The sequence below is a fragment of the Sus scrofa genome, chromosome 6, assembly GCF_000003025.6.
Source record: "Sus scrofa isolate TJ Tabasco breed Duroc chromosome 6, Sscrofa11.1, whole genome shotgun sequence".
Lineage (NCBI taxonomy): Eukaryota > Metazoa > Chordata > Mammalia > Artiodactyla > Suidae > Sus > Sus scrofa.
The window spans coordinates 69554377-69581656 of NC_010448.4; the positions used below are offsets into that span (position 1 = coordinate 69554377).

General features: G+C 53.6%; 1 protein-coding gene across 1 annotated transcript; it reads right to left on the reverse strand.

The window, feature by feature from the left end:
* Positions 4564-27280, reverse strand: GPR157 (G protein-coupled receptor 157). The gene is made up of 4 exons (XM_021095284.1): positions 26789-27280; positions 10598-10810; positions 5591-5785; positions 4564-5184 (listed from the first exon to the last, which is right to left on the reverse strand). Exons 1-4 carry the CDS (start codon positions 27173-27175, stop codon positions 4969-4971), a joined length of 1011 nt encoding a protein of 336 aa, XP_020950943.1. The 5' UTR covers positions 27176-27280; the 3' UTR covers positions 4564-4968.

The window sequence follows — 27280 nt, forward strand, 5'->3', positions numbered from 1 at the left end:
CATCAGATGGCACACTTGTCAGCAGGGATAAACTTGCACGGACACATCACGATCACCAAAGTCCATCGTTTACATCAGGTTCACGCTGGGTGTTGGACATTCTGTGCACGTGGACAAATGTATTGATAAGCATCCAGCACCGCAGTGTCACACGGAACAGTTTCACCGCCTAAAAATCCCCTGTGCTCTGCCTCCCTCCCCGCAACCCCTGACCTTTTTAGTGTCTCCCTAGTTTTGCCTTTTCCATAGAGTTGAAATCACATAGCATGAAGTCTTTTCAGATCGGCTTCTTTCACTGAGGAAGGCGTTTAGGTTTCCTGCCTTTCTTTTCACGGCTCAATAGCTCGTTTCTTTTTAGTGCTGACCATCTGGATGGACCACACTTTATTTGTCCATTCTCCTACTGAGGGACGTCTTTTTTTTTTTTTTTTTTTTGTCTTTTTGTCTTTTTAGGGCCTCACCCTCAGCATATGGAGGTTCCCAGGCTGGGAGTCGAATCGGAGCTACAGCTGCCGGCCTACACCACAGCCACAGCAACACGAGATCAAGCCGAGTCTGTGATCTACACCACAGCTCATGGCAACGCCGGATTCTTAACCCACTGAACGAGGCCAGGGATTGAACCTGCAACCTTATGGTTCCCAGTTGGATTCATTTTCACTGTGCCACAAGGGGAACTCTAGTAATCGTCCTACTTCAGGGAGTTCCCATTGTGGCACAGCGGAAACGAATCCGATTAGTATCCATGAGGATTCGGGTTTGATCCCCGGGCTCACTCAGTGGGTTAAGGATCTGGCGTTGCCATGAGCTGTGGTGTAGGTCGCAGATGACGCCTGGATCCTGCATTGCTGTGGCTGTGGTATAGCGTGGCAACTGCCACTCTGATTCAACCCCTGGACTTGGAACTTCCATATGCTGGGGGTGCAGTCCTTAAAAAAAAGGCCAAAAAAAAAAAAAAAAAAAGAGCCCTTTATCAGATAAAGACCGCCCCTCACCCCAGTTTCACTGAGAAATAATTGACACATATCGCTGTGTAAGATTAAAGAGGACAGCATATGATGATTCACAGATATTGTGAAATGATTACATCCTGGGAGTTCCCTGGTGCTCTAGTGGTCAGGACTTGATATATCAAACCAATTCATGCCACAGCCAAAAAAAAAAAAAAAAAAAAGACTAACATCCACTGTTTCATATAGATACACAGATGTGTCTTTTGCAAATATTTTCTTCCAGTCTTTGGCTTGTCTTCTCATTCTCTTGATAGTTCATATAGTTTTCTTTTCTTTGTAGGGCTATACCTGCAGCATAGGAAGTTCCCGGGCTAGGGGTTGAATTGCAAATGCAGCTGCCAGCCAACACTGCAGCCACAGCAATACTGGATCCCAGCCATATCTGCAACCTATGAGGATTCACAGAGACAGCATCAGGTCTTCAACCTGCTGAGCCCCAACAGGAACTCCAGTGGATATATTTTTAACTTTACGCAATCCAGAAAGTGGAACAAAGAAACAAACAGCCCTTTGGGGAGCAAAGGTCCCAAGATGTTGCCAGTTAAAAAAAATAAAAGGACTTGAAGGCGAGGCTCTGAAGGTCTGCACAGCCAGCAGCTCTACTGGCTGATGTGGGGACGCCGTTTCCTTCTGACAAGAGCAGCCCTTGGCCACCAGGGAGCCTTAGCTGCCTCTGCCATGGGCACCAGGTGCTGTGATCAGATCGTGCAGGGAGTGAGACATGGTTGGTGGCTCAGTGCTGGTGTGTCTCATGAGAATTTTGCCCCAAGCTGTGGGTTCCTGGATTTGGGGACCCTCATGAGGGCTGGGGACCTGGGAATATGTATTCTAAACACCACCCCAGCATTCCCCCCTCCCCAACACCCGTGATTCTATGAGGCAGACTCAGGAGAAGCTGGCTATGCCAGTCGGGTGGCTGCCCCTTGACTGCATTTGCCCACAGAGAAGGAGCCAGAGGTTGTGTCCAGGACCTGACTCTGGATCTGCACAGGCCTGTCTGGATCGCCCTGTCCACCGCTCTTTCCCTCCAGCCACATACATCATGGGCAGTTTATCAAACTCACAAAAGAACAATAATTATTTTATTTAATTTAAAACAGCAAGACTTTGGTCTTGATCCAGATGGTGGGTCAATTTCGTACGGGCAAAAAACCCTCCCTCGATGACATTATGCCACCATGGCATGTCTGCAAAAATTGTTTTTCTTTTCGTGGACACATGGAGAGCTCTGTCTGCATCCTCAGCCCAGGCCACATGATAATCTTTATTAAAAAACAAAAACAGGGAGTTCCCGGTGTGATTCAGCAGTAACGAACCAAACTAGTATACATGAGGATGCGGGTTAGATCCCTGGCCTTGCTCAGTGAGTTAAGAATCCGGTGTTGCTGTGGCTGTGGTGTAGGCCGGCAGATGCAGCTCTGATTCCACCCCTAGCCTGGGAACTTTGATATACCGCAGGTGCGGCCTTAAAAAACCAAAGCAAAATAAACAACCAGACACAACTCAGAGGCACAAAGAGGCAGAATGTGCTTAGCCTGAGGAAAAGGCCAAGGTTCAAAAGCGCCTGAGAAGAGCGGGACTCAGGGCGGAGAACGCACCGTAACAAGAGATGGCAGGACCTGCTCAGGCTGAGGTCACACATCTGTGACAGGGATGAGGGTGGAGAAATTTTAACTACATACAGAGGAGGGAGAACCCTGAGGCTGAGCCCGGTGAAAAGGGAACGCACTTTTGTTCTGCTCGGATCCGAGGCAAGAGCCCTTCCGGGGCCTTAAGGATGGGACATCATTCCCACGCATCCTTCAGCTCTGCGCTCCACTCACCCAGCTGGACTGATCTGAGATGCTGCCCTTGGTAAAGTTCTGGCACCGGGATGAGCCCCTTCCCCATCCGCAGTCACATATCACACATGCACCTGTCTGTAAGGGCCACCGGGGAGAAGGAAGCAGGGTGGGGAGCAGAGGGAGGGGAATGGAAATACCCGGGGCAACTCTGGGGCAGTGTGTACACCCGAGGCATCACACAGATGCAGGGAGACCTGGACAAGGCCGGGACGGGCGGAGAGATAGTCTTCTTTGAGCCCCGCCTCCTTCCCGGCTGCAGCCAATCGGGGGAAAGATGCGTCCCAGCCCCGCCCAGCTGAGGCCACGCCCAGCGGGCTCCTTCGAGCCAAGGCCTCTGGGGCCCAGTTCAGAGCGGGTTTTCTTCCAACATCATTCTCCGCCCCCACCTCCTCCTCCCCTGTGGCCCCTACTCTAACTCAACCGTGAAGCATTTTCTTTTTCCTTTTTTTTTTTGGTCTTTTTGCCTTTTTCTTGAGCCGCTCCACCCGGCATATGGAGGTTCCCAGGCTAGGGGTCGAATCGGAGCTGTAGCCACCAGCCTGTGCCAGAGCCAGAGCAACGCGGGATCCAAGCCGCGTCTGCGACCTACACCACAGCTCACGGCAACGCCAGATCCTTAACCCACTGAGCAAGGCCTGGGATCAAACCCACAACCTCATGGTTCCTAGTTGGAGTCGTTAACCACTGTGTCACGACGGGAATTCCGCATTTTCTTTTTTGCAGCAAGCAACGTCTTGAATTTCTGCTCCTCTCTAGAAGCTAAGGTGAGGGTCTTTACCAGCTAGGTGCCGGTGGTTTGCTGCAACTTCTTTAGGGGAACCCCTGACGCCCCTCACATGGGCAGTTTCTGTAAGGAGACTGCCCTACCGACAAGGAGCTTTCTGTAGGGCAGACTGGAGCTTTCTTGGAATCCTAAGAGGATGTTCACTTCTTGTTATCCTAAGAGGATGTTCACTTCTTGTTGATTCTCATAAAAACTTTTTTTTTTTTTTTTGGCTTTTTAGGGCTATACCCTCAGCATATGGACGTCCCAGGCTAGGGGTCAAATTGGAGCTACAGCTGCCAGCCTACACCACAGCCACAGCAATGCAGGATCCAAGTCGTGTTTGTGACCTACACTACAGCTCACAGCAATGCCAGATCCTCAACCCACCGAGCGAGAACAGGGATTGAACCTGCATCCTCAGGGATACAAGTAGGATTCACTTCTGCTGCGCCACAACAGGAACTACTCATAACAACCTTTTAAAGAAGGACACCTAGGAAGTTCCTTGTGACACAGTGGATTAAGGATCTGGTGTTGTCACTGCTGTGGCTCATGTTCAGTCTCTGGCCTGGGAACTTCTGCTTGGGTGCAGTCCTCCACCCCAAAAAAGAACAAACCCGAGTGACAGTCAGGTGTCACTGCACCGTTCCAACCCTGGAACTGGAGGAGGGACCCTTATTTTAAGTGCCTGGTGGAGGCGGGAGACTGGATCCCAGCCTGTGCTTGAAATTAACGCAATCTACATCAAGGGCTGACAGCCCCAGAATTTGGGAGGCTCCGAGGGGACCAGCTGCCCTGAGCAGCTGTGCGGGGCTGTGCTCACGGCGGTCACCTCCTGGTCAAAGCTACTGCCCTTTTGTTGACCAGCAAAGCTATCCAAGAAAAGCCAGGCTCGAGGGAGAATCTCAACGCTCTGACAAACCAGGAATCTGCTCCGTGATACCTTGGTGGGGGCCGCATCTCTGGTAGCCCCTGGCATTTTATTGAGGACGGGTATACAGTGAGCATGTCTCTTTGTGCTTTTCCCACAGGTGTGGGTCCCTCCACCTGTAAACGAGGCCGATGATCCGCTGGCCACAAGGCAGCGTGGCCGTGATCCCACACCACTGGTTTCCCTGAATGTCAGTGCCAGCCCTCATGCACACGAACTCCCCCCAGTGCAGCAGGGTGTGAGGGGTCGTGCCTGAGGGTCAAGGAGGTAGACAAGCTGAGTTCGCGCTGCTCCCCCACGGGGGTCAAAAGTTCCAACTGCCAACAGTCACAGCACAGCCCCCCCACAGAGGGGACTCTGAGCCACCTGGCCCCAGGTGGCAGCACCTACGCACAGAGCTAGGGAGCGGGGAGCTCAGGTGCTCAGTTGTTGGTCTGGGGCCCAGCTGGGGCCCTGAGACTTGCCCGCCTTGATGGGTGCGGAGGCGGCGGGAGGGCCCTCCTGGGTCTCGGTGGTGGGAGACTGAGAGGAGCAGCAGCAGCAGACTTGCAGGAGCCGAGTCCGGACCGCCTGGGTGCAGAGGGCGAACATGATGCAATTGGCGCCTCCCTGAAACGTGTTCCCGACACCCTGGTGGGGAGAAAGGGAGAGGTGTGAGTGCCAGGGCTGGAGCCGGTCCTCATGGCGCAGGCTGGGAGGCTGGGAGGTGCTGGGGACCCGGGGATCTGGTCCCCTCCGCCTTGAGGCTGGTCTGGGGGACCCTGGCCACGAAGGCCTTTGGCAGAGCATCGGGCAAGCCTGAACCTGCAGGCCACGGACAGCAGCTCAGCGCCCTGGGGCTGCCCCCGGCCACCCTGATCTTCCCCCCTTCTCTGGTCAAGGATCCCCGTCGGGCAGGGGGAAGCCTCGATGGAGCAGAGCCCTCAGCTGGCCAGTGTCGGTCGGCACGTTGGGACGAGCCTGCTCTGCTGGAAGCGGGAGTGTGACCTTAGAGCAGCGAGGACAGGGCAGGGCCGGGGAGGGTGGACCTACGTACATGCAGAACGACCAACACCGGCACCTGCACGGCCGGGGAGCCGCAGAGGGTCAGGACGAAGCGCACGGTGCTCCAGACCCGGAGGCAGATGAAGATGAGCGGGATGAGGACCAGCTTCTTGTCAGCCACGGAGGAGCGGCCCCGAAGCTGGTGGGTCTCGGAGATGGTGGGCCGGTACTCGGAGAGCGCCTCGTGCTGGGCAGGGAAGGCGGGGGGCAGAGTGAGCCAGACACACACTGCCCCCCACCCCGGGCCGCCCTCCTCCCAGCGCGGAGACTGGCTGGAGGAGGGGGACAGGAGGCATGCAGTGCCTTTTCCACCCGACGTGGTGGCCAGGTTCCCATCTCTGGCCTGGTCTGGATTTTTTTTTTTTTTCTTTTTAGGGCTGCACCCGAGGCATATGGAGATTCCAGGCTAGGGGTCGAATCGGAGCTGTAGCTGCTGGCCTACACCACAGCCACAGTAGGGATCCGAGCCATGTCTGCAACCTACACCGCAGTTCATGGCAACGCTGGATCCTTAACCCACTGAGTGAGGCCAGGGATTGAACCCGCGTCCTCATGGATGCAAGTTGGGTTCATTTCTGCTGAGCCATGATGGGAACTCCTGGATCTTTCTCCTGAATACCTGTCTCCTTGGTCCTCCGCCTGCTCTGTGCCCCGACGTGGGAACCTAAGTCCATGGGAAACTTTTCACGTCCAAAATGGACACCTGCTCCTGATCCCCAAGGCTACTGTGTCCATCCATGGAAAACAGACCCTGACCTGGATGTTCTGTCCACTGCCTGGTCCTAGCACCACCACCCTCAAGACAGCTGCCACCGTTTCTTCTTCTTTTATTCTTTTTCTTTCTTTCTTTCTTTCTTTTTTTTTTTTTTTTTTTTTTTTTTTTTTTTTTTTTGTGGCTGTGCCCAAGGCATGTGAAAGTTCCTGGGGCCAGGGATCAAACCCGCGCCGCAGTCGTACCACTGCCTCTTAACTGGTCTCCCTTCATCATCCTGACCCCGCCCCCGCCCCCCCGCCCTCCAGTCTTACTCTCAGCCCAGAAGCAGGGCAGTTCCCGGAAAAGCCGTCAGATCAGGCCAGTCCTCCATCACAGCTCCCAGTGGCTCCCTGTCTCACACGTTCCTCGCAGTGTCCCCACCCCTGGCCTAGCTCTGACCTCATTTCTGCTGCTTCCCCCCCCACCCCCGGCCCTGGACACACCGGCCTCCTCCTCCCCAAACCTGCCAGGCACGCCCCACCCCAGGACCTTTGCACAAGCCGCTCCCTCCCTCTACTTGGCTCACTCCCTCGGTCTTTGGTCCAGTGTCGCCTTCTGGATAAGGGCTAGCCTGTCAACCTGATGTATTGATTTATTTTTTAAATGATTTTCATTGTTTTCCATGAAGGGTGGTTTACAAGTCAACCCAATTTAAACTGCAAAGGCATTTCCCCCCGGGGGTGGGTGGGTGCTGTGTCCACCTCCAGCTCTATTCCCGTCTGCTTTTCATAGGTCTTATCGTCTTCCTTCCTGGACACCAGGCAACCTCATTTATCAGGCCTGTCGTTTGTAATCACCCTCCCCCCCCAGAATGCAAGCCCCCCCACCCCCACCCCCACTGCCCCTGCCGTGTCCCCCACCAGCCTGCCTCAGAGCGGGGCTCTGTCCAAAAGCTGGGGCAGAAGGAAAAGGTAGGCAGGGACCAGCTTTGGCTTCCCTGCTCCTCAGAATGCCCATCCGTGAGACCAAAGGGCTTTCTGGATCACAACCAAACTTGGAAAAAATAGATGAACACAAACAAACTTCTCCAAAAAACCCCAACCCCCAAAAAACGACTCCATTACAAAGATGTGTTTTTGCGCCTGGCCTTCTGTGGGGAACACTGAGGGCCCAGGTGAGAAAAACCACACACCTTGGCCTCTCTGGGCACCCGAGCTGCTGCAGCTCATCTGCTCAGGGCACCTGCCTCACCCCCTGGGGCCTTCAGCAGCACCCAGAGCTGCACGCCCCCACCCTGGAACCACGCGGGTGGGTACAGGAGCTGGGCACTAAGGCTTCTGGCCCACTCTTCAGAGTAAAGCTTGCCCCACCTTATTTTTTTAGCTCTCCTTCCTAGCTGGAGGCAGGAACAACTCCTACATTCTCGCCTTCCTGCCCAGTATTCTTTTTTTTCCTGGAAACACTGGCACAGTAGTAAGAAAGGACCCATTCTCACACATGGGGGTCAGGCTCATGGACAGGGCCCCAGGCTTCCTGCCCAGCTACAGGAAGGGCAGGGCAGAAGACAGACACAGGAAAGGCCGCTTGGGGAGTCGGGGTGGGGTGGTCTGAGGCAGACCCTAGTGGAGCTCCTGGGAGCTCCCTCCGGGGAGCTCAAAACCATCCCAGGGCAGCAGAAAAGAGGAGGTAAGAGAAGCTCCCCCTCCTCGGCCCAGGCAGAAGACCAACTAAAAAGCCCTAAGAAGGAGTTCCCATCGTGGATCTGTGGTAAAGAACCCAACTAGTATCCATGAGGATTCGGGTTTGATCCCTGGCCCCACTCAGTGGGTTAAGGATACAGCATTGCCATGAGCTGTGCTGTAGGTTGCAGACACGGCTCCAGATCCCACATTGCTGTAGCTATAGCACTGGCCAGCAGCTGTAGGTCAGCACTGGCCAGCAGCTGTAGGTCGGATCCAATCCCTAGCCTGGGAACTTGCATATGCCACAGGTGGAGCCCTATAAAGAAAAAAAAGTTAAAAAAATAAAAAGTCCTAAGAAGACAAAGAGGGGGTTCCCGTCGTGGCTCAGCGGTTAACGAACGGGACTTGGATCCATGAGGATGCAGGTTCGATCCCTGGCCTCACTCAGTGGGTTAAGGATCCAGTGTTCCCATGAGCTGTGGTGTAGGTCGCAGATGCAGCTCAGATTCTGTGTTTCTGTGGCTCTGGCATAGGCTGGTGGCTACAGTTCCAATTGGACCCCTATCCTGGGGACCTCCATATGCCACCAGTACGGCCCTAAAAGACAAAAAGACCAAAAAAAAAAAAGACCACAAAGAGGATCTCACACCAATTGGTAAGCCCTGCCAGCATCTCTGTCAACAACTCCAAGCTCAGCCAGAAGAGGGCAGCAGGGAGGAGTGAGAATCAGGTAAATTCCAGAGTAAAAAGAGAACCAGAAGTGTGTGTCCCCTGAGGCACAGCTGGGCATACAGGGTAGGGGTCTGGTGTCACACAGCTACGGGGAGCAGCCTAGACACTTGGCAGTGGCCGCCAAGCCAGCAGCACACCCTGAAAGGACCACTCGCCTACAATTTCAGCCTTGAAAACTCAGACCAAGAGAGAAACACAGGCACCACACCAGCAGGATGAGCTTGAAGTCTGTCACGTAAACCTGTGTTACTGCTCCAGCCACATCCTGGTTTACCTTCCATCGTAATGACACTTCTGCCTCCTCTCGGGCAGGATTTGAGTTCTCATTAGAAACTCGCAAACTTGGAGTTCCCATCACGGCTCAGTGGTTAACGAATCCGACTAGGAACCATGAGGTTGCAGGTTCGATCCCTGGCCTCGCTCAGTGGGTTAAGGATCCAGCGTTGCCGTGAGCTGTAGTGTAGGTCGAAGACGCAGCTCGGATCCTGCATTGCTGTGGCTGTGGCGTGGGCCGGCGGCTACAGCTCCGATTCAACCCCTAGCCTGGGAACCTCCATATGCCAAGGGAGTGGCCCTAGAAAAGCCAAAAAAAAAAAAAAAAAGAAAGAAAAAAAAGAAACGAACAAACTCGAACTGCATAGGAGATGCTCAATTAAAACGCACTAAGGGGAGTTCCCGTCGTGGCGCAGTGGTTAACGAATCCGACTAGGAACCATGAGGTTGAGGGTTCGATCCCTGGCCTTGCTCAGTGGGTTAACGATTCGGCGTTGCCCATGAGCTGTGGTGTAGATTGCAGACTCGGCTCGGATCCTGCGTTGCTGTGGCTCTGGCGTAGGCTGGCAGCTACAGCTCCAATTTGACCCCTAGCCTGGGAACCTCCATATGCCATGGAAGCGGCCCAAGAAATGGCAAAAAAAAAAAGACAAAAAATAAAAAAATAAAAAATAAAAAATAAAACGCACTAAGGATGTTCCCGCGGTGACTCAGCAGGTTAAGAACCCAACTAGTTCCATCCCAGGGCTCTCTCAGTGGGTTAAGGATCTGGCATTGCCATGAGCTGTGGTGTAGGTCACAGATGCGGCTCGGATCCCAAGTTGCTATGGCTGTGGTGTAGGCTGGCAGTTCCAGCTCTGATTGGACCCCTAGCCTGGGAACTTCCATATGCCGTGGGTGCAGCCCTAAAAAGACAAAAGACAAAAAAAATTTTTTTAATTAATTAATTAATGGTGTTAAAAATCAGTGCTCACTATGTGTAAGCTATTATTTTTAACTTCATTTACTTGACATCTTGAACCGGTTGTCCAGAACAAAAAACAATTTGGCCAGATTATCAGAGGAAAACCATCCTCTCCTAGAAGTTCTGGCCAGCCCAAGTTGTTATTAGTTTCCAAGACCACTGGCCAGCCCCGCGTATTGATTTACGAATGCTTGAGAGCCTGAAAAGTCGACCGTGGATAGTTGAACCACCAAAGATAATGAAGTGAGTTATCTGTATCAGTGATTATGAAATTCCATGGCCTCTCCTCCCCGGGACATGCCAGTTCAATTTTTATTTGAATACTGCTCATCTTTCACCTGCATTCCTCTCAGGGTTAAGCGACCACAGCAGTCTGTCCAGGAGGGGGCAGTAGAGCGCTGTGGCTCAGCCTCCAGGATCCCACAGCCGCGCGCATGCAGAGCCGGGCGAGTTGGGGGAGACTGTCACCCTAGCCTTGGTGAACCCCTGCTTCCTCGACCCACACCCGCAGTTACGGCAGGACCCGCCCACCATGCTCCTAATTCAGTGTCACCCTTTGTCACTCTGGCCTGTTCCTCGACCTGGGTGGCTGACCCCGATGCCAGGACCCAGTGGCCACACAGAGCTCTGCACAGGGCCCCGAAGGGTGCCTACCGCTCTGCTGATGTGCTTCCGGACGAGAAGGTAGAGCAGGGGCAGCATGATGTAGGCCAGCATCTCCCACAGCTTCCCGGTCAGTAGCATCCACAGGACGTAGTCCTCCGCCTCCAGGTTGATCCAGCACCAGCCCACCGACACATCCGAGGCATCGTAGCCAATCTTCTTTAGGGCCACAGCTGCCATGGTGATGGCCAGCGGGACCCCCAGCTGAGGAGTAAGGAGCACATGGAGGCGGTGAGGTCAGGCCTGGCTCCGGCACAGCCAGTGAGGGTGAAGTGACCAGGACGCTCTGCCCGCAAGGAGGATGGTCTTCCGGAGCCTGGAGCAGACCGTGTCCCTGGAGAAAAGGTGGGCAGGGGGTCCTGCAGAGCCCAGGGAGGAGGACACAGGGGACGTGCTGACCACCTGTCTGGCCAGACCCTCACCCGACCCCCAAACCCCTCAGAGGCCGGGTTTGCTTCCAGAACTGCCAGGCTCCCTGGAGACTGGTGCTAGGATGCTGTGGCCGGGGTGGCAGCTCCCTCCGGCACCCAGGGGCCTTTGCACCAGCCTGCGTGCGCCAGCCCCCACATGCAAGCCTCATCCACGCACCCCACCAACACTCAGGCCTCCAGGGCCGGCCTGGGTCTGGCGGGGGCACATGCTAGGCTTGCAGTTGTCTGGGTGGGGGATTCCAGGCTCCACGCACCTGCGACAGGAACCAAAAGAGGGAAGAGGGGCTCTGGGCAGACATGTCTCCCCAGTCCTGAGGCCTCCTTGCTCTATGGGGAGGGACAGGCCTTGGCGAGGACCCCAAGGGCCACCAGACCCCCAATCTCAGGCAGTGCCAGGCTGACTTTTCTAGAGGTTACAGCAATAGCAACACAGCTGGGATTAGGGCCATGCCCCCCTCAGTGGTCCCCATACCAGCCTCCTCACCCAGCCCTGCCTTTTAAATTGTCGGGGTGGGTTTAACCACACACACAAGCTACGTGGCCCCTTGGCAGGTGGTTAAGTGCTTGGACTGCAACAAGCCTAGGTCTGGGTCTCGGCCCGCCCCACTTGGCTGCAACACGCCAGTGTCTTCTCCACAATGTGGGGATGATGCCAGGGCCTTGAGGGATATCAGTGGGTTAAGGAGTATCAGTGGGTTAAGTTGCCGTGAGCTGTGGTGTGGGTCACAGACTCGGCTTGGATCCTGTGTTGCTGTGGCTATGGTATAGGCTGGTGGCTACAGCTCCAATTAGACCCCTAGCCTGGGAACCTCCATAGGCTGTGGGTACGGCTCTCAAAAATAAATAAATAAATAAATAAATAAGTAAAAATAAATAAACTCCTCGACATTATACCCAACACAGGGTGTCAGTGTTGACCCTGGGGGGGTCACTGCCACTGTTGTCACTGCGACTTGTCCCCACGTCCCAGAATCTGGGCCCGTGTGCAGGCGCCTGGAGTACACGAGGCCTGTGCGTCTCTGGCCCCAGGAAGATGATACATGGGCCGACGCGCTAGGTCAGCTGCCCAGGGGACAAGCAGTGAGTAAACAGGACAATGTCGTCAGAGAAACGCTGAGTTTGGAAGCTGGTGCTGTCTTGAGGGCTCTGGCAGCAACATGGGCTCCTTGTGAAAGCGGTGGGACAGTGCTGAGGTCACAGGTATACCTGGGCTAAGGTGTACTTAGCACAACGAGGCTGGAAGGGCTGTTTCTAAAACGCTGCAGGGCTGTGGAGGGGGCGGGCGATGAAAGGGAGAAAGTCAGCGCCCTGGGCCCGTGGAGGACAGACCCCCACCCTGTCCCTCACTGGCCTCCAGAGGGGGAGAGTCCCTGGGCAGTGCCCTCAGCTTGGGGCTCTGGGGACAGCTAGGACTGCCGGGAGGCTGGTGCTGCATCTCCTCCTTTGAGTCACAAAGGCACCAAAGGGGCAAAGATCCACACAAATGAAAGGACTTTTCCAAAGGTACCCAGTCACACTTAAAAAGGAATGTGTTCATTTTGAGTGCTTGTTCTATGCAAAATTATTCACCTGGTAAATTAATATATTCCAGTGACAAACTATTTTTTCTTTCTTTCTTCCTTTTTTTTAATGGCTGCACCTGTGCATATGAACGTCCCCAGGCTAGGGGTCAAATTGGAGCCACAGCCACGGCAACACTGGATCCAAGCCGAATCTGCGACCTACACCGCAGCTTGCGGCAACGCAGGATCCTTAACCCGCTGAGGGAGGCCAGGGATCAAACCCGTATCCTCACCGACCCTATTTCAGGTTCTTAACCCACTGAGCCACAACGGGAACTTCTCAGACTATTTTCGTAGTAAAGGGTTACGTTCTAAAACTCATGCCACTGCGGATTTTAGGACAGCGTCGGTCAGCTCTGAGCTCCATGAGGCGAGGGCGGTGTGAGTTCATCTCCCTTGGCATCCACAGCAGTGCCTGGCATGTGGCGGGGACAAAACCGGGACCTGCTGAATGACTGACTGAATGAAGAGTGAGCCGAGTGACTGAGAGAGCGCCCCCCCCAATTTACCCCTTAACTATTCAGAGCACAGATGTCACCAAAAAGAGGGAAAAGCCTTTTAAAAGGGCTGAAACAGAAATCCTGAGGTCATAGTGGTGACAGCACTGTGGGCCGGGACGGTCCCCTAGCAGGACTGGAGCAGAGGGTCCCACTCAGGCGGGAAGAGGGCACAGGTGTGGCCAGAGGAAGGCGCTTCCGTCCTTCCTGGCAGCCCTGGGGCCCCTAAAGGACACCGGGGACCACAGGGTCCCCATGTTTTGCAACTTTAGGTTTGTCATACAAAAGCTACAAAGCAATGCATTTCCAGCCTGAGCCCCTGCGATGTGCCTGGAGCTGATCCGTGCTGGGAAACAGCTGGAGGGAAGACCAGACAGAGGGCTTTGCAAGGGTGGAGGGTGTGCTCGGATCAGTCAGGGCCGGCGTTTGAACTTAAGCTCCGAGGGTGGGCGGCTCTGCCTGGGGAGGTACCTGAGTGGAGGCGGGAAGAGGCACCCAGAGCGGTGGGAATGGAGTGGGAGGGATGTCTAACCACCCTGCCAAGCCGGCTCCGCCAGACTCGTCCATTGTGGGGACAGTCGGCGGTGTGCTGGTGATGTTTTAACGTCAGAAAGATGGATACTTACAGGAGTTCCCATCATGACGCAGCGGAAACAAATCCAACCAGCATCCATGAGGATGCAGGTTCAATCCCTGGCCTTGCTCAGTGGGTTAAGGATCCAGCGTTGCCGTGAGCTGTGGTGTAGGTCGCAGACGCGGCTCAGATCCCACATGGCTCTGGCTCTGGCGTAGGCCAGGGGCTACAGCTCCAATTCAACCCCAAACCTGGGAACTTCCATATGCTGCAGGTGTGGCCCTAAAAAGACCAAAAAAGAAAAAGAAAAAAGAAAGACATATACATACAGGTGTGTGTTTGTGTGGACGTCCACCCACACGTAAACGCGGATTGAATTTTACGGCTATAAAGGATGTAAGGCACACAACTTGCAAATAACAATAAAATACGCAACACTCCTTCCGGTAAATCCCCTACGGCCAGCCGATGCTCCCAGCAGGTTTTTGCTGATTTTTGCCAAACCCCGGAAACGGCAGCCAACCCGTGGTCGCAGCTAGCAAGTGGAGGTGTTCCGTGAGGTGCAGGCGGCTGCCGTCTTCAGTTTCCTTACTGAGCAAGACGGACGTGAAATGAGGAAGAGAGGGCCTCTCCTCGGCTGATGGAACCGGAGCAGCCTCTCTGCGCATCAGGTAATACGCTTCCGACACGAGCAGAGTATTTCTCCTTTCTTCCCACTCTGTGACACGGCCCCTTGTCATCACCTCCCCCTTAAATACCCAGCTTCTCGCCTGACTCGGTGTGGCTGCCACCTTGGCAGAGGTACAGAGATGGTAACAGTTTTCCGGTTCATCTTTACCACTAACGCTTCTCTTCTTTCTTTCTTTTTTTTTGGTCTTTTTGCCATTTCTTGGGCTGCTCCCGTGGCATATGGAGGTTCCCAGGCTAAGGGTCGAATCGGAGCTGTAGCCACCGGCCTACACCAGAGCCACAGCAACGCGGGATCCGAGCTGCGTCTGCAACCTACACCACAGCTCTCGGCAACGCCGGATCCTTAATCCACTGAGCAAGGCCAGGGATCGAACCCGCAACCTCATGGTTCCTAATTGGATTCGTTAACCACTGGGCCACGATGGGAACCCCACTAACATTTTCTCTATCGATTTTTTTTTTCTATTTTGGCCTCACCGGTGGTGTATGGAAGTTTTCGGCCAGGGATTGAATAGGAGCTGCAACCATGAGGTACCTAGCAGCTGTAGCCATGCTGGGCTGGGGAGGGAACAGGCACCTCTGCAGCAACCGGAGCCACTGCAGTCAGGCTCTTTACCCACCACGCCACAGTGGGAACGCCTCTCTTTTTAGGGCCATACCCGCAGCCTATAGAGGTTCCCAGGCGAGAGGTCGAATGGGAGCGGTAGCTGCCGGCCTACGCCACGGCCACAGCAACACGGGATCTGAGCTGAGCTTTTGACCTGCAACAGTTCACAGCAACTCCTGATCCTTCACCCACTGATGGAGGCCAGGGATTGAACCTGCCTCCTCATGGATACTGGTTGGGTTCGATCCTGCTGAGCCATGATGGGAACGCCCACATTTTTGTTTTTTAAGAAGTAGGGCAGGGACTAGTATCCATGAGGAGGCAGGTTTGATCCATGGCTTTAGGCAGTGGGTTACGTTGCACGAGCTGTGGTGTAGGTCGAAAATGTGGCTCAGATCCCGACTTGCTGTGGCTGTGGCGCAGGCCGGCAGCTCTAGCTCCCATTTGACCCCTGGCCTGGGAACCTCCATATGTTGTAGGTGAGGCCCTAAAAGGGCAAAAAAAAAAAAAAAGAAGAGGAAGAAAAAGAAGGTTAGGAGTTCACATCGTGGCTCAGTGGGTTAAGGACATGATGTAGTCTCCATGAGGATGTGGGTTCAATCCCTGGCCTCACCCAGTGGGTTAAGGATACAGTGTTGCTGTGGTTGTGGTGTAGACCTGCAGCTGCAGCTTGGATTCAAGCTCTAGCCTGGGTGCTGTGGGTACAGCCATCAAAAGAAAAAAGAAAAAAAAAAAAAAAAAAGGTAGGTTAGAAGAGATTTATTGAATAAACTGCTAAGGGAAGCAGTGTCTATCACTTTCTTTTCTCTTTTCTTTTTCCTTGTTGTCTTTTGAGGGCCCCACCCACGGCATATGGAGGTTCCCAGGCTAGGGGTTGAATCGGAGCTGTAGCCGCCGGCCTACACCACGCCACAGCAATGCGGAATCCGAGCCAGGCCTACACCACAGCTCACGGCAATGCTGGATCCTTAACCCACTGAGCGAGGCCAGGGCTCAAACCCGAGTCCTCATGGATGCCAGTTGGATTCACTAACCAATGAGCCATGACGGGAACTCTTGTCACTTTCTTAAATGGGCACCATGGGTCCAGCAAACTAGGGCCCTCAGGCCAAATCTGGCCCCATGGTTTGTTTTTTTAAATAGATGTCACCAGAACACAGCTACATTCACTCACTGGTTACATGTCGCCCACGGCTGCTTTTGAGCAGAAAGAGCTGAGCTGAGCAGTTGCACCCAAGATCATTGGCCTGCAGAGCTGAAAATACTCTCGGGTCCTTTACAAGAAAAGTCTGCTGACCTCTGCTGTACAAAATCAGCAAAACAATGACTAGGACCTACGGAGTTTTGAGTATGTATTACTTTGTTTTTAATGTAGTGTATTTAATTGTAAGTTTACATAATTAAAGAAAATTTTTTTTTTTTTTTTTTGGCCATGGCCCACATGTGCAAGTTCCCAGGCCAGGGATTGAACCCGCACCACAGCAGTGACAACGCCAAATCCTTAACCAATAGGCTACCAGGGAACTCCTATATATAATTTAATTTTGAAGAAGTGATTTTTTTTTTTGTGCAGGGCCACCCCATGGCATATGCAGTTTCCCCAGGCCAGGGATCAGATCCGAGCCACAGTCCTGACCTAAATTTCAGCTGTGGCAATGACGGATCCTTAATCCACTGTGCCAGGCCGGGGATTGAACCTGTGGCCCAGCACTGCCAAGACACTGCTGATCTGGTTGCACCACAGTGGGAACTCCTATAATTTAATTTTAGTGATGGTTGTATTTGATCATAAGCCCACAAAACACCCTGAAATTTAACAGTCGGGAATTTCCATATGCCACAGGTGCAGCCTTAAAAAGCAAAGAAAAAAATGAGTTCCCTGGTGGCTCAGCAGGTTAAGGAGCCAGTGCTGTCCCTGCTGTGGCTCAGGTTGCTGCTGTGGCACAGGTTTGATCCCTGGTCCAGGCACTTCCACATGCCATGGGTGTGGCCATCTATCCATCAATCAATCACACAAAAGCAAACAAACAAATCAGAACTAGTAAGATACAGCTTAACAAGAGCACATGTGAAACAGACCAAGGGTTTTAGCTGACTGGGACCCAGAAAACCTCGTGGTTGGAGGGGCTGCCCTGAGGCCCGGACGTGGGTGGTGGCGAACGGCCAGTGAACTGTCCTGCCTCCGTGTGGACACCCAGGAACTACATTCTAAACCTGTGACTGTGAGCCGGGCATGTGAGGACGTGCTGGGCCTGGAGCTGGGTCCTCGAGCGTTTACAGGCTCTTGAGGAGGTCCTGCCGGTGGAGCAGACGGCCAGCAGCAGCAGCAGGAGGGAAGGGCAGGTGTCCTGCTCAGTCCCAAGGCCAGTCCCAAAGTCGAGGGCTGAACGGGGAGCTTCCTCCAGGGAAGGAAGCCACGTGACCATGTGCAGGGGACGAGGTGAAAGGCACTGAGCAGGGATGGTTAAAGCAGGTGGCCACTAAGGCCCCTTCTCTCCAAACCTACGACTCAGGCTGAGAAGCAGCAGGGCTGGGGTCACCAGATGGGAGGACCACACTCTGCCCAGAACCCCCCCCACCCAGAGGTGCCCAGGGGCCCCGGCTCTCATGGTATTTGCTGGACTCCAGGCTGGTTACCCTGCCCAGCCCCGATCCTCGGAAGTGGTTACTGTCTGAGTAACACCCCCAACCTATATTGAAGTCCTACCCCCACCCCCACCCCCAGTACCTCGGGATGTGACTGCATCTGGAGACAGGCTCTGTAAAGAGGTGATTCAGTTAAAATGAGGCCCCGGGTGGACCCTAACCTAACAGGCCGGGGTCCTCGTAAGAAGAGGAGTTGGGAGGCAGACAGTCCCTGAGGGACGGCCGGGTGCGGACAGACAGTGCGGACAGCCATCTGCAAGCCGAGGGGAGAGCTCAGAGGGAGCCAAGCCTGCCTACACCTCAGACTTCCAGACTCCAGGGCTGGGAAAGAATGGGTTTGGGTAGTTTAAGTGCCCCACCCAGTCCGTGGGCTTTGCTGGGCAGCCTGGGCAGGCTGAGGCAGCGGCTCTCCACTAGCTGTGCAGGAGACACCCTCGGGGCAGTGGATGCTAGCCTGGCTCTGGGGACCCTGGTCCTACCACACCCAGAGAGCAGAGCAGAGCTGGGGGGCCCTCGGGGAGCTCAGGGAAGGACCAAACTGACAAAGGCCCTGCAGATGGGTCCTGAGCTTGGCTCCTGGAACCCAGCACCCACGGTGTCCTTCAATCGCCCAGTGAGAAGTGGAACCACGGGATCAGCTGGGTGGCGAGCAGGCCACATCCCGCACCTGGGCTCCCTGGCCTGTGTCAGATGACCACAAGGGCGGGCTGTGCCCACAGAGGCAAGGCTCTGAGTTTCCCTCGGGGTTCCCAGAGAAGTCCCAGAACCTCTCCCAGCAGTCAGGTGGGCCCGCCTGCGGTGACAGAGCCGCTTCCCCCTCCGCCCCAAGAGGATCCGCCAATCCATTGCTGGATTCCTGAACTTTCCCCTCACCCCAAACCCCCTGCCCGCTTCCTGCGGATCATTGGGGGTGGGGTGGCACCCACTGGGGAGGCCACAAGAGGGTCTTCTCCCCCAAACAGCAGAGCCTGGCCCACGTGCCTGTGGCCTATGGAAAGCCTTGACTGTGAACATGACCCCGAAATGCTTTGAGAACAAAACCATCGGGCAACAATGTGTCAATGTCTGAAGCTCCCGGGAGCAGGACTGAGCCAGGCCCTGAGGGACGCAGCTGTTGGGGACAGGGCCTGGGGACAGGACCTGGGGAAAGGAATCCGAGTACTGCCGCCTGGAGGTTTCTGCCCAGACAATGGGCTCTGATTGTTAAGCATGGGGCAGAGGCTGGCGGCGGGAGTTCCGGGAGTCAGCCCCTGGCCAGGCCGCCACCAGGTCACTCTGCTGCTCTGGCCACAGAGACAGGAAGGGACTCCCAAAGGAACTTGTACATGCCCAGAGCCTGGGGCCGCCCTCCACAGCCCTGGTTCTGCCAGAGACGCCTTCCTGCCTGCCAGGGCCTGGGGGAGGGCGGGTGGAGTCTGACTTTGCCTTGGAAGGGTCAAGGGCAGCCTCTGGGCCCGCAGTGCAGCCCTGCAGCGAGCGGGCTTCCAGCAAACACACAGGCAGTGCAGACACCTCACTGCAGCAGGGGCCTCAGGAAACACAGCCAGTTCAATCGCTTTCTTCAGGGGAGCACAGACTTAGGCGGTATGCATCCACCCCCACTCAGGCACTGCCCGCTTGGGGCCTCATCCCGGGGCCCCTCGGTGAGCCGGTGTCTGATTAGAGAGCTCTCGGACTCTCCCCTTTCAGGGCCCTCGGTTCCCCTTTTCTCTGCACTGGAACTTCCCACTCCCCACAGCAGTGGTTTTTACAGTGAACCGGAGGTGCCACAGGCTCTCTCTTCCTGAAGAACCCTAGCAAATGCCAGAGAGCACATGGGCACGTGGGCCAGGGTCGTACCCACACACTTACCCAGAAGAACTCCTAAGACTTCTCAAGGTGGCCGACTCGGCCTGGTCCTCACTTCTCTCTGGGTACATCCCCAGCCCGACGTCCCCTGCCCCCGCAGGAGACAGGTGGATGCCTGGCGTGCAGGTGGGTGGACCGTTAATGACCTGCCAGCTGGATTCAGAAGGAGTCCACCTCATAGTGGGAAAAAAGGGATGAGGACAGCTTTTGAAAGGACAGATGGTTTCAGGCTCATCTTATCGGAAGGGAAATGACCCCACCCACGGGCCACTGCAGGCTGAGCCACCCAGCACTTTCTTAGGTGAGTATTGCAAACAGACAGCCACAGATGTTTATCTACTTGCATATATCAAATATGGGCACAGACCTAGGAAACAAAATCATGGTTACCTAAGGGGAAAGGGGGTGGCGGATAATAGGAGAAGGGATTAAGATAGGCACACTACTACATATAAAATAGATAACCAGAAAGGACCTACAATAGCACAGGGAAATATACTCAATTATTTTATAGTAAACTATAAGGGAAAAGAAAGAAATATATATACACACATACATACTCTCTCCATATACACACACATATATATTCGTCTATATATATTCTCCTATATATATGTTCTATATATATTCTCTCTGTATATATACATATATATACATATGTGTGTATATATTGGTTTTTTTTTTTTTTTTGGTCTTTTTGTCTGTTTAGGTTCACACCCACAGCATATGGAGGTTCCCAAGCTATGGGTCTAATCAGAGCTGCAGCCGCCAGACTACACCACAGCCACAGTAACACCAGATCCAAGCTGCATCTGTGACCTACACAACAGCTCACGGCAATGCTGGATCCTTAACCCACTGAGCGAGGCCAGGGATCGAACCCTCAACCCCACGGTTCCTAGTCAGATTCGTTTCTGCTGCGCCACGACGGGAGCTCCCATTCTTCATATATTTAGGAATATATATACGTACAGACAACTGCATCACTGTGTGGTACACTTGAAGCTGACCTTGTGAATCAACTGTACTTCAATAAATGAATAAGAAAAATATGGAGCATCAACATCATGCTGCCTCCGCAGCAAAAATACAGCAGAAAAGAGACGGTACGGGGCTCTCCCTTGAACACGAATATTCTCACACCTTAAAAATGCAGCGAGTCCCATATAGGATAAACCCAAGGAAAACACATCGAGACACATATGAATCAAACTGACAAAAGTTAAATACAAAGAAAAAATGTTAACGGCCACAAGGGAAAGCAACAAATAACATACAAGGGAACCCTCCCCCCAGTAAGGTCACCAGCTGATTTTTTTTTGCCATTTCTTGGGCCGCTCCCACGGCATATGGAGGTTCCCAGGCTAGGGGTCGAATTGGAGCTGTAGCCACTGGCCTACGCCAGAGCCACAGCAACGCAGGATCCAAGCCGCACCTGTGACCTACACCACAGCTCACGGCAACGCCGGATCGTTAACCTACTGAGCAATGCCAGGGACCGAACCCGCAACCTCATGGTTCCTAGTGGGATTCGTTAACCACTGAGCCACGACGGGAACTCCTCATCAGCTGATTTTTCAGCAGAAACTCTATAGGCCAGAAGGGAGTGGTGATGTATATTTAAAGGGATGGAAGGGAAAAACCTTCGACTAAGAATCCTGACTCAGGATGGCTCTCATTCAGATTCAACAGAGAAATCAAAAGCTTTACAGGAGCTCCTGTTGTGGCTCAGTGGGTTAAGAACCTGACATAGTGTCCATGAGGATGTAGGTGCCATCCTTGGCCTCGCTCCGTGGGTTACGAATTCGGCATTGCCATGGCTGTGGTGCAGGTTGCAGACACGGCGTGATCTGGCATTGCCGTGGCTGTGGCGGAGGCCGGCAGCGGCAGCTCCAACTAGACCCCTGGTGCAGGAACTTCCATGTGCTGTGGATGTGGCCCTAGAAGGAAGCAAAAAAAGCAAAAGCTAAAAGACAAGCACAAGCTAAAAGAATGCAGCATCGCCAAACCAACGTCACGACACATGCTAAAAGAACCTCTCTAGGTTGAAAAGGAAAAAAGGCCACAACTAGAAACAAGAAAATTATAAGTGGAAAGCTCACCAGGAAAGGCAAACATAAGAGGAGGTCATTGTCCACAGCCAAACACGACATGGAAACCAGCAATCGTGAGAAGAGAGAATGAATACAAATGCAGCAAAGAACCAGGAGAGTCTTGGCAGCATGCCGCTGGAGTCAATGGACGTGACCCCGCGGGGCGAACGTTTGCAGGGTTCCAGGAGGTTTATCTTAACAAAATCCTTACTCACCCCCAAAGGAAAAAGAGTAACTGTGGTAAAGAAGTGGCTGATAGCACCTTGACCATGTGACCAAAGGGCACATCACCAGGAAAGGAATGAGTCCAAGCTGCCGGCCACCACCAGGTCGGAAGGGGGCACAGGTTTCTGTGAGATTCCAGCTCGAAGTGCAGGACCCACATCCACTAGAGGAAGCATCAGGGGACCCGGGATGGGGTGGGGGGTGGGGGGGGTACATTCTGCAACATGACGGGCCTGGACTCTTCAAAAAGACCAGTTGCGAACCGCCAAGGAAAATGGAAGAATTGTTTCTGATTGAGGAGGATAAAGAGACGTGAGAGTGACGTCAGCACATAAGCCAAGACCTTCCTTATCAGACGACCGGCAAAACCTCAATAAACCCACAGTCAATATCCTGGTACTGCTCCGTGCCGATCTCCTGCTTTGGGGAGGTGTGTGGTTCACGAGAGAGCCCTTGCCTTCTGGAAAGAAATATACGATGAAGGATTTAGGAGTTGGGGGGCATCAGGTCTGCAACTTTTTTTTTTTTGGCTGCAGTTTGACGTGGGATCTCAGTTCCCAGGCCAGGCACCAAACCTGGACCACAGTGGCGAAAGCACCAAGTCCTAACCACTAGGTCAGCAGGGAGCTCCCTGCAACTTACTCTTTTTCTATTGACTTATTTTAATCTTTTCAGGGCCGCACCCCAGGGCATATGGAAGTTTCCAGTCTAGGAAGTGAATCAGAGCTGTAGCTGCCGGCCTGCGGCACAGACACAGAAACTTGGGAATCTGAGCGAGTCTTCCACCTACATCACAGCTCATGGTAACTGAGCAAGGCCAGGGTCAAACCCAAGTCCTCATGGATACCAGTCAGGTTTGTTACCACTGAGGCACGAGGGGAACTAATTAGTTAATTAATTTTGGGGGGCGGGGCTGCACCGATGGTATATGGAGGTTCCCAGGCTAGGGGTCGAATCAGAACTACTGCTGCCGGCCTACACCACAGCCACAGCACAGCAACATCAGATCCGAGCCGCGTCTGCGACCTACACCACAGCTCACGGCAATGCCAGATCCTTAACCCACTGGGCGAGGTCAGGGATCAAACCTGAAACCTCATGGATTCGTTTCCACTGAGGCACGAGGGGAACTTCCCTGCAACTTACTCTTTTTTTTTTTTTAATTTAGTTAATTAATTTTGGGGGGCGGGGCTGCACCGATGGTATATGGAGGTTCCCAGGCGAGGGGTCGAATCGGAGCTATAGCCACCGGCTTACGCCAGAGCCACAGCAACGTGGGATCCGAGCCGCATCTGCAACCTACACCACAGCTCACAGCAACGCCGGATCGTTAACCCACTGAGCAAGGGCAGGGACCGAACCCGCAACCTCATGGTTCCTAGTCAGGTTCGTTAACCACTGCGTCACGACGGGAACTCCTGCAGCTTACTCTTAAATGGCACCAGATAATCAGGATAAATAATGCTCAGGTGGCAATCTGGAAAGTTACATTATCGTCAAATTATCTCAGTTTGAAAAAGGATTGTCAAGGCCAAGAAACAAGTTGTAATCCTGAAAGGAGCCCTGACCTTGAAGTTCTAACCCTACCCTCATGCACCTGCCCCCCAGGCCCCCAGCCTCCGAGCTAACAGCTCTGTGGCCTCCAGCACGTCTCATCAGCTGTGGCTGGTGGGGGATCCTCCGGAGTCCCCTGCATTACAGAGGCTCAGGGAGCTAAGGAATGGGACAGCATTTCACAAGATCTTAGAAGCCTGATGCAGCTCGTGATGACAGGCAGGTTCCCTCAGGATAAAGTCTAAGCTTCCCTCTTGCCCAGTGAGATTAAAAAAAAAAAGTCTGTAAAGGAAATTCTCAGGCATCATGATGGGGCCCAGAGGGGCCATGCAGGCACTTTCTGGGAACGTGCACTCGCTGGCAGGCATGCACATGCACAGTTCTCTCCAGCCTCCTGCTGTGCATGGCTGCGTTCGGCTCTACAGATGGCTCTTTCCCACGTAGCACTGTATCATGCCATTTAAAAAATGTATGATTTACAGAGTTCTCGGCCAGTTTTTAAAGGCAGCATGACACTTCTGGGTGGGGTGTAGCCTGTAACTTACTGATCCCCTATTTTTTCGGACATTTAGGTTGCTTTCAACTTCTCATCATGCTAACAGTGCCACACAAACCCCTTGGTAATTCCAGCTTGGCAGGTAATTTGGGTTATATCTCCTTAGACTAGGTCCCTGGAAATAGGATTACTGGGACCAAGGGGTATGAACCAAATACTTTCGACATGGATTATTCCATGTATTGTCATATCATGTATTCTCTCCTAACAGAAAGAGAAAATGGTACATCATTGTTATAACTTGTATTCAGTACTCCTACTTGTGCTATTTTGTTGGAATGTCTTTTGTCCATTTGGCAGGATATTTTAAAAAAATCAACTCATAAAAACTCTTTACAGAACAGAGAGATCAACCTTTTGTGTTGTCATAGTTAAAAATATTTCCCAAGACTGGAAGGTGGGCAGAGGACTGATTTCCAGTCATTTGAAGTGGTTATTTAGCAAGTGGGTGATGGTGCAGCCTGTCTGAAGATGAAATTTCCCATCACAAGAGGTCCTTTGAGCAGCAAGAAACGCATCCTCCAAAGGAAGATACTGAAGAGTCCTTAGCAACCCTGTCTAGGAGAATCTAGGTTTGTACACAAAGCTGTTGGACGGGTTTTACTTATCCTTTGATAGGCAAAGTGGGAGTGCTAACTTCTGAAAGAGAATAAACTGTCGAAGTCCCTTTCTAGGATGGATACAGGTAATTTTTTTCCCTTTTTCTTCCTTTTTTTTTTTTTTTGCTTTTTAGGGCTGTACCGGAGGCACATGGAGATTCCCAGGCTAGGCGTTGAATCAGAACGGTAGCCGTTGGCTTATGCCACAGCCCCAGACATGCAGGATCTGAGCTACATCTGTGACTCAGACGCTCACGGCAAGTCACGGCAACGCCGGAACCTTAACCCACTGAGCAAGGCCAGGGATCAAATCTGTAACCTCATGGATACTAGTCGGGTTCGTTACCGCTGAGCCACAACAAGAACTCCTAATTTTTTTTCTTTTAGAAGCAGGTGGAGTTCCTTTGTGGCTCAGCGGAAACGAATCTGACTAGGGTCCATGAGGACGCAGGCTTGATCCCTGGCCTCGTTCAGTGGGTTGCCGTGAGCTGTGGCGTAGGTCACAGACAAGACTGGCAACTCCAGCTCCAATTCGACTCCTAGCCTGGGAACCTCCATATGCCGGCCCTAAAAGACAAAAAAAAGGAAGAAGCAGGTGGATCACACTCAACAGACAAGATGAACAATTTGCTTCCTTTTTACGGCCTGAGAAGGATACACAAGCTTTCTTAGGAGGTTTTCCCTAAGCATCACAGAAAACATTCCTAGGAGGGAGAAGAAAAGGTCCTTAGGAAATGTGTCTTTTACAAGGAACTGCCTCATTTCTCTTTATCACTTTGAAAGTACTCAGTATTATTATTATTATTATCATCATCATCATTATTAGGCATGGCATTCAGCAGCTTGATGTGGAACCTCAGTTCCCAGATCAGGGAATGAACCTGGACTGCTGCATTGAAAGTGCCAAATCCTAACCCCTAGACACCAGGGAACTCCCTATATTCAGTATTTTAAAAAAGAAGCGGGGAAAGAGAAGAGGAGCTTGCAAAGAAGGTCTTGGGGCTCTTTCCAAGTACATGTGAGCTCCACGATGCCCACACCTAACCAGCCTGCCAAGCACTGGTTGGTCTCCAAAACAGACGCAGAGATCAGGCGGGACACAGAGGGAGGAAGAGCAGCCCTGTTCTCTGGGGGTCTCTGCGGCACCTGAGGCAGGTCTGAATGCCTGGTTGCACAAACTCCGACTTGAACGGCTGAGAAGCAGGCCTTTGGTTTCCCAAGGACCAGCTGGCCTCCATCCAACAGCTCTGAGACCTGCAGGTCAAGTGACTCTTACAGACTTGTGACCTCACTGTTGTGACACCCAGGTGACCTGTCTCTACCAAAGTGCTGACTGTCCTCAGTCCCTTGGAAAGAACTCAAGTATTCAACAGAGAAGACCTATAATTAGGGCAGCATTTGGTGCTCTTATCTAGAGGAGGGAGAAGAGGCAGGAAGCTCTATAAATTCCTGCCTTGGGTTCAGCACAGGACACCTCCAGATGTTTGAATCCTGAGATTACACCAGGAAGGGGCAACCTTCTCCCATAGGTGAAGGTAACTTGGGCAGACACTTCCGTGGCAGGGCAGGACCAGGCCTTGATTTTCTCTGCTCTCAGAGACTGCAGGCAGCTGGCAGCTCTCCTTCCAGACCAGCCTCTGCCACTGACCCTCAACTTCAGAGCTGCTGAACTCCAGAAAGAAAGTCAAGATCTAGAACCGAGATAATGAGGGATTGGGGCCTGAGGTTTCGAGATGAGCAAAGATAAGAATAAACAGGACTGTTCTTCCTAAATTTTACAGCCGAAGCTCTGCGCACGGCTGGCACAGAGCTGGGTGGAGGGAAGCCTGGGAGTTGCTGAGTGGACCACACTCATGGCCCAGCCTGGTTCCCAGGTGCTGCTCCTCAGCCCCGCCCACAGCAGAGATGGCCAGGATGCAGCTAAGCAGGAGGCCAAGGGCCCAGCTGAGGTGCTTCCAAGTTACCAGAAGTGCTCTGAGGGCCAGCTCTGGGCCCCTGCCCTCCAGGGGCTGCTCTGAGGCGCTTACCTCATTGGGAGGCTCAAGCTGGGGCCACCTCAAAGGGGTACCCCTGGCGGCGATGTTCAGAACAAGCTCATCTTCTCGGCAAGCCTAGCATCACTCCGCTGGCCCCGAGCTGCCCCGGGGCAGGAGCAGACACCAGACCCTGCCAGCCGGGGGCCTGGCCAGGGGTCCGACCAAGAAGCGGGGACCAGAGGGGGGCGAGAGTCACAGGGGCAGCAGAAAAGGCCCAGGAGGGTGTCAGGGGACCAGAGGGAAAGCTGCGACCGCCGCTGCCACCCACCTGACGATGTGGAAAGCCCAGAACAGGCGACTGGCCCCCTGCCCACGTACAGTGCGGACGATGCTGAGATACAGGTAGAGGGCGATGGCCACCGTCCAGAAGAAGGAGCTGGTGTTGGCGAAGGTGGACAGCGCGCCCTGAAGCACGCAGTCCCAGGAGGGGCCCTCGAAGTCCCGCAGCACCCCGTAGAAGTAGGAGGTGGCCGAGAGCAGGTCAGCCAGCGACAGGAAGAGCAGTAGGCGCCGCGCCCTGCTGCGCAGGTCGGGCCACAGGGCGTGCGTGGCCACCAGCAGGCCCGAGCCGAGCGCGGACAGCACGCACGAGAGCAACACCACGATGCGCTCCGACGGCATCAGCTCGGTGGGCGGCGCGGGAGGAGACATGGCCGGGCGCGGAGCGGGCCGGGGCGCCGCCAGGACAGAGGCCCGGCCCCGCGTCCGGCAGACGCCGTCTGGGCACCGACCCACGAGCCGCTAGCGCCCCAGCGC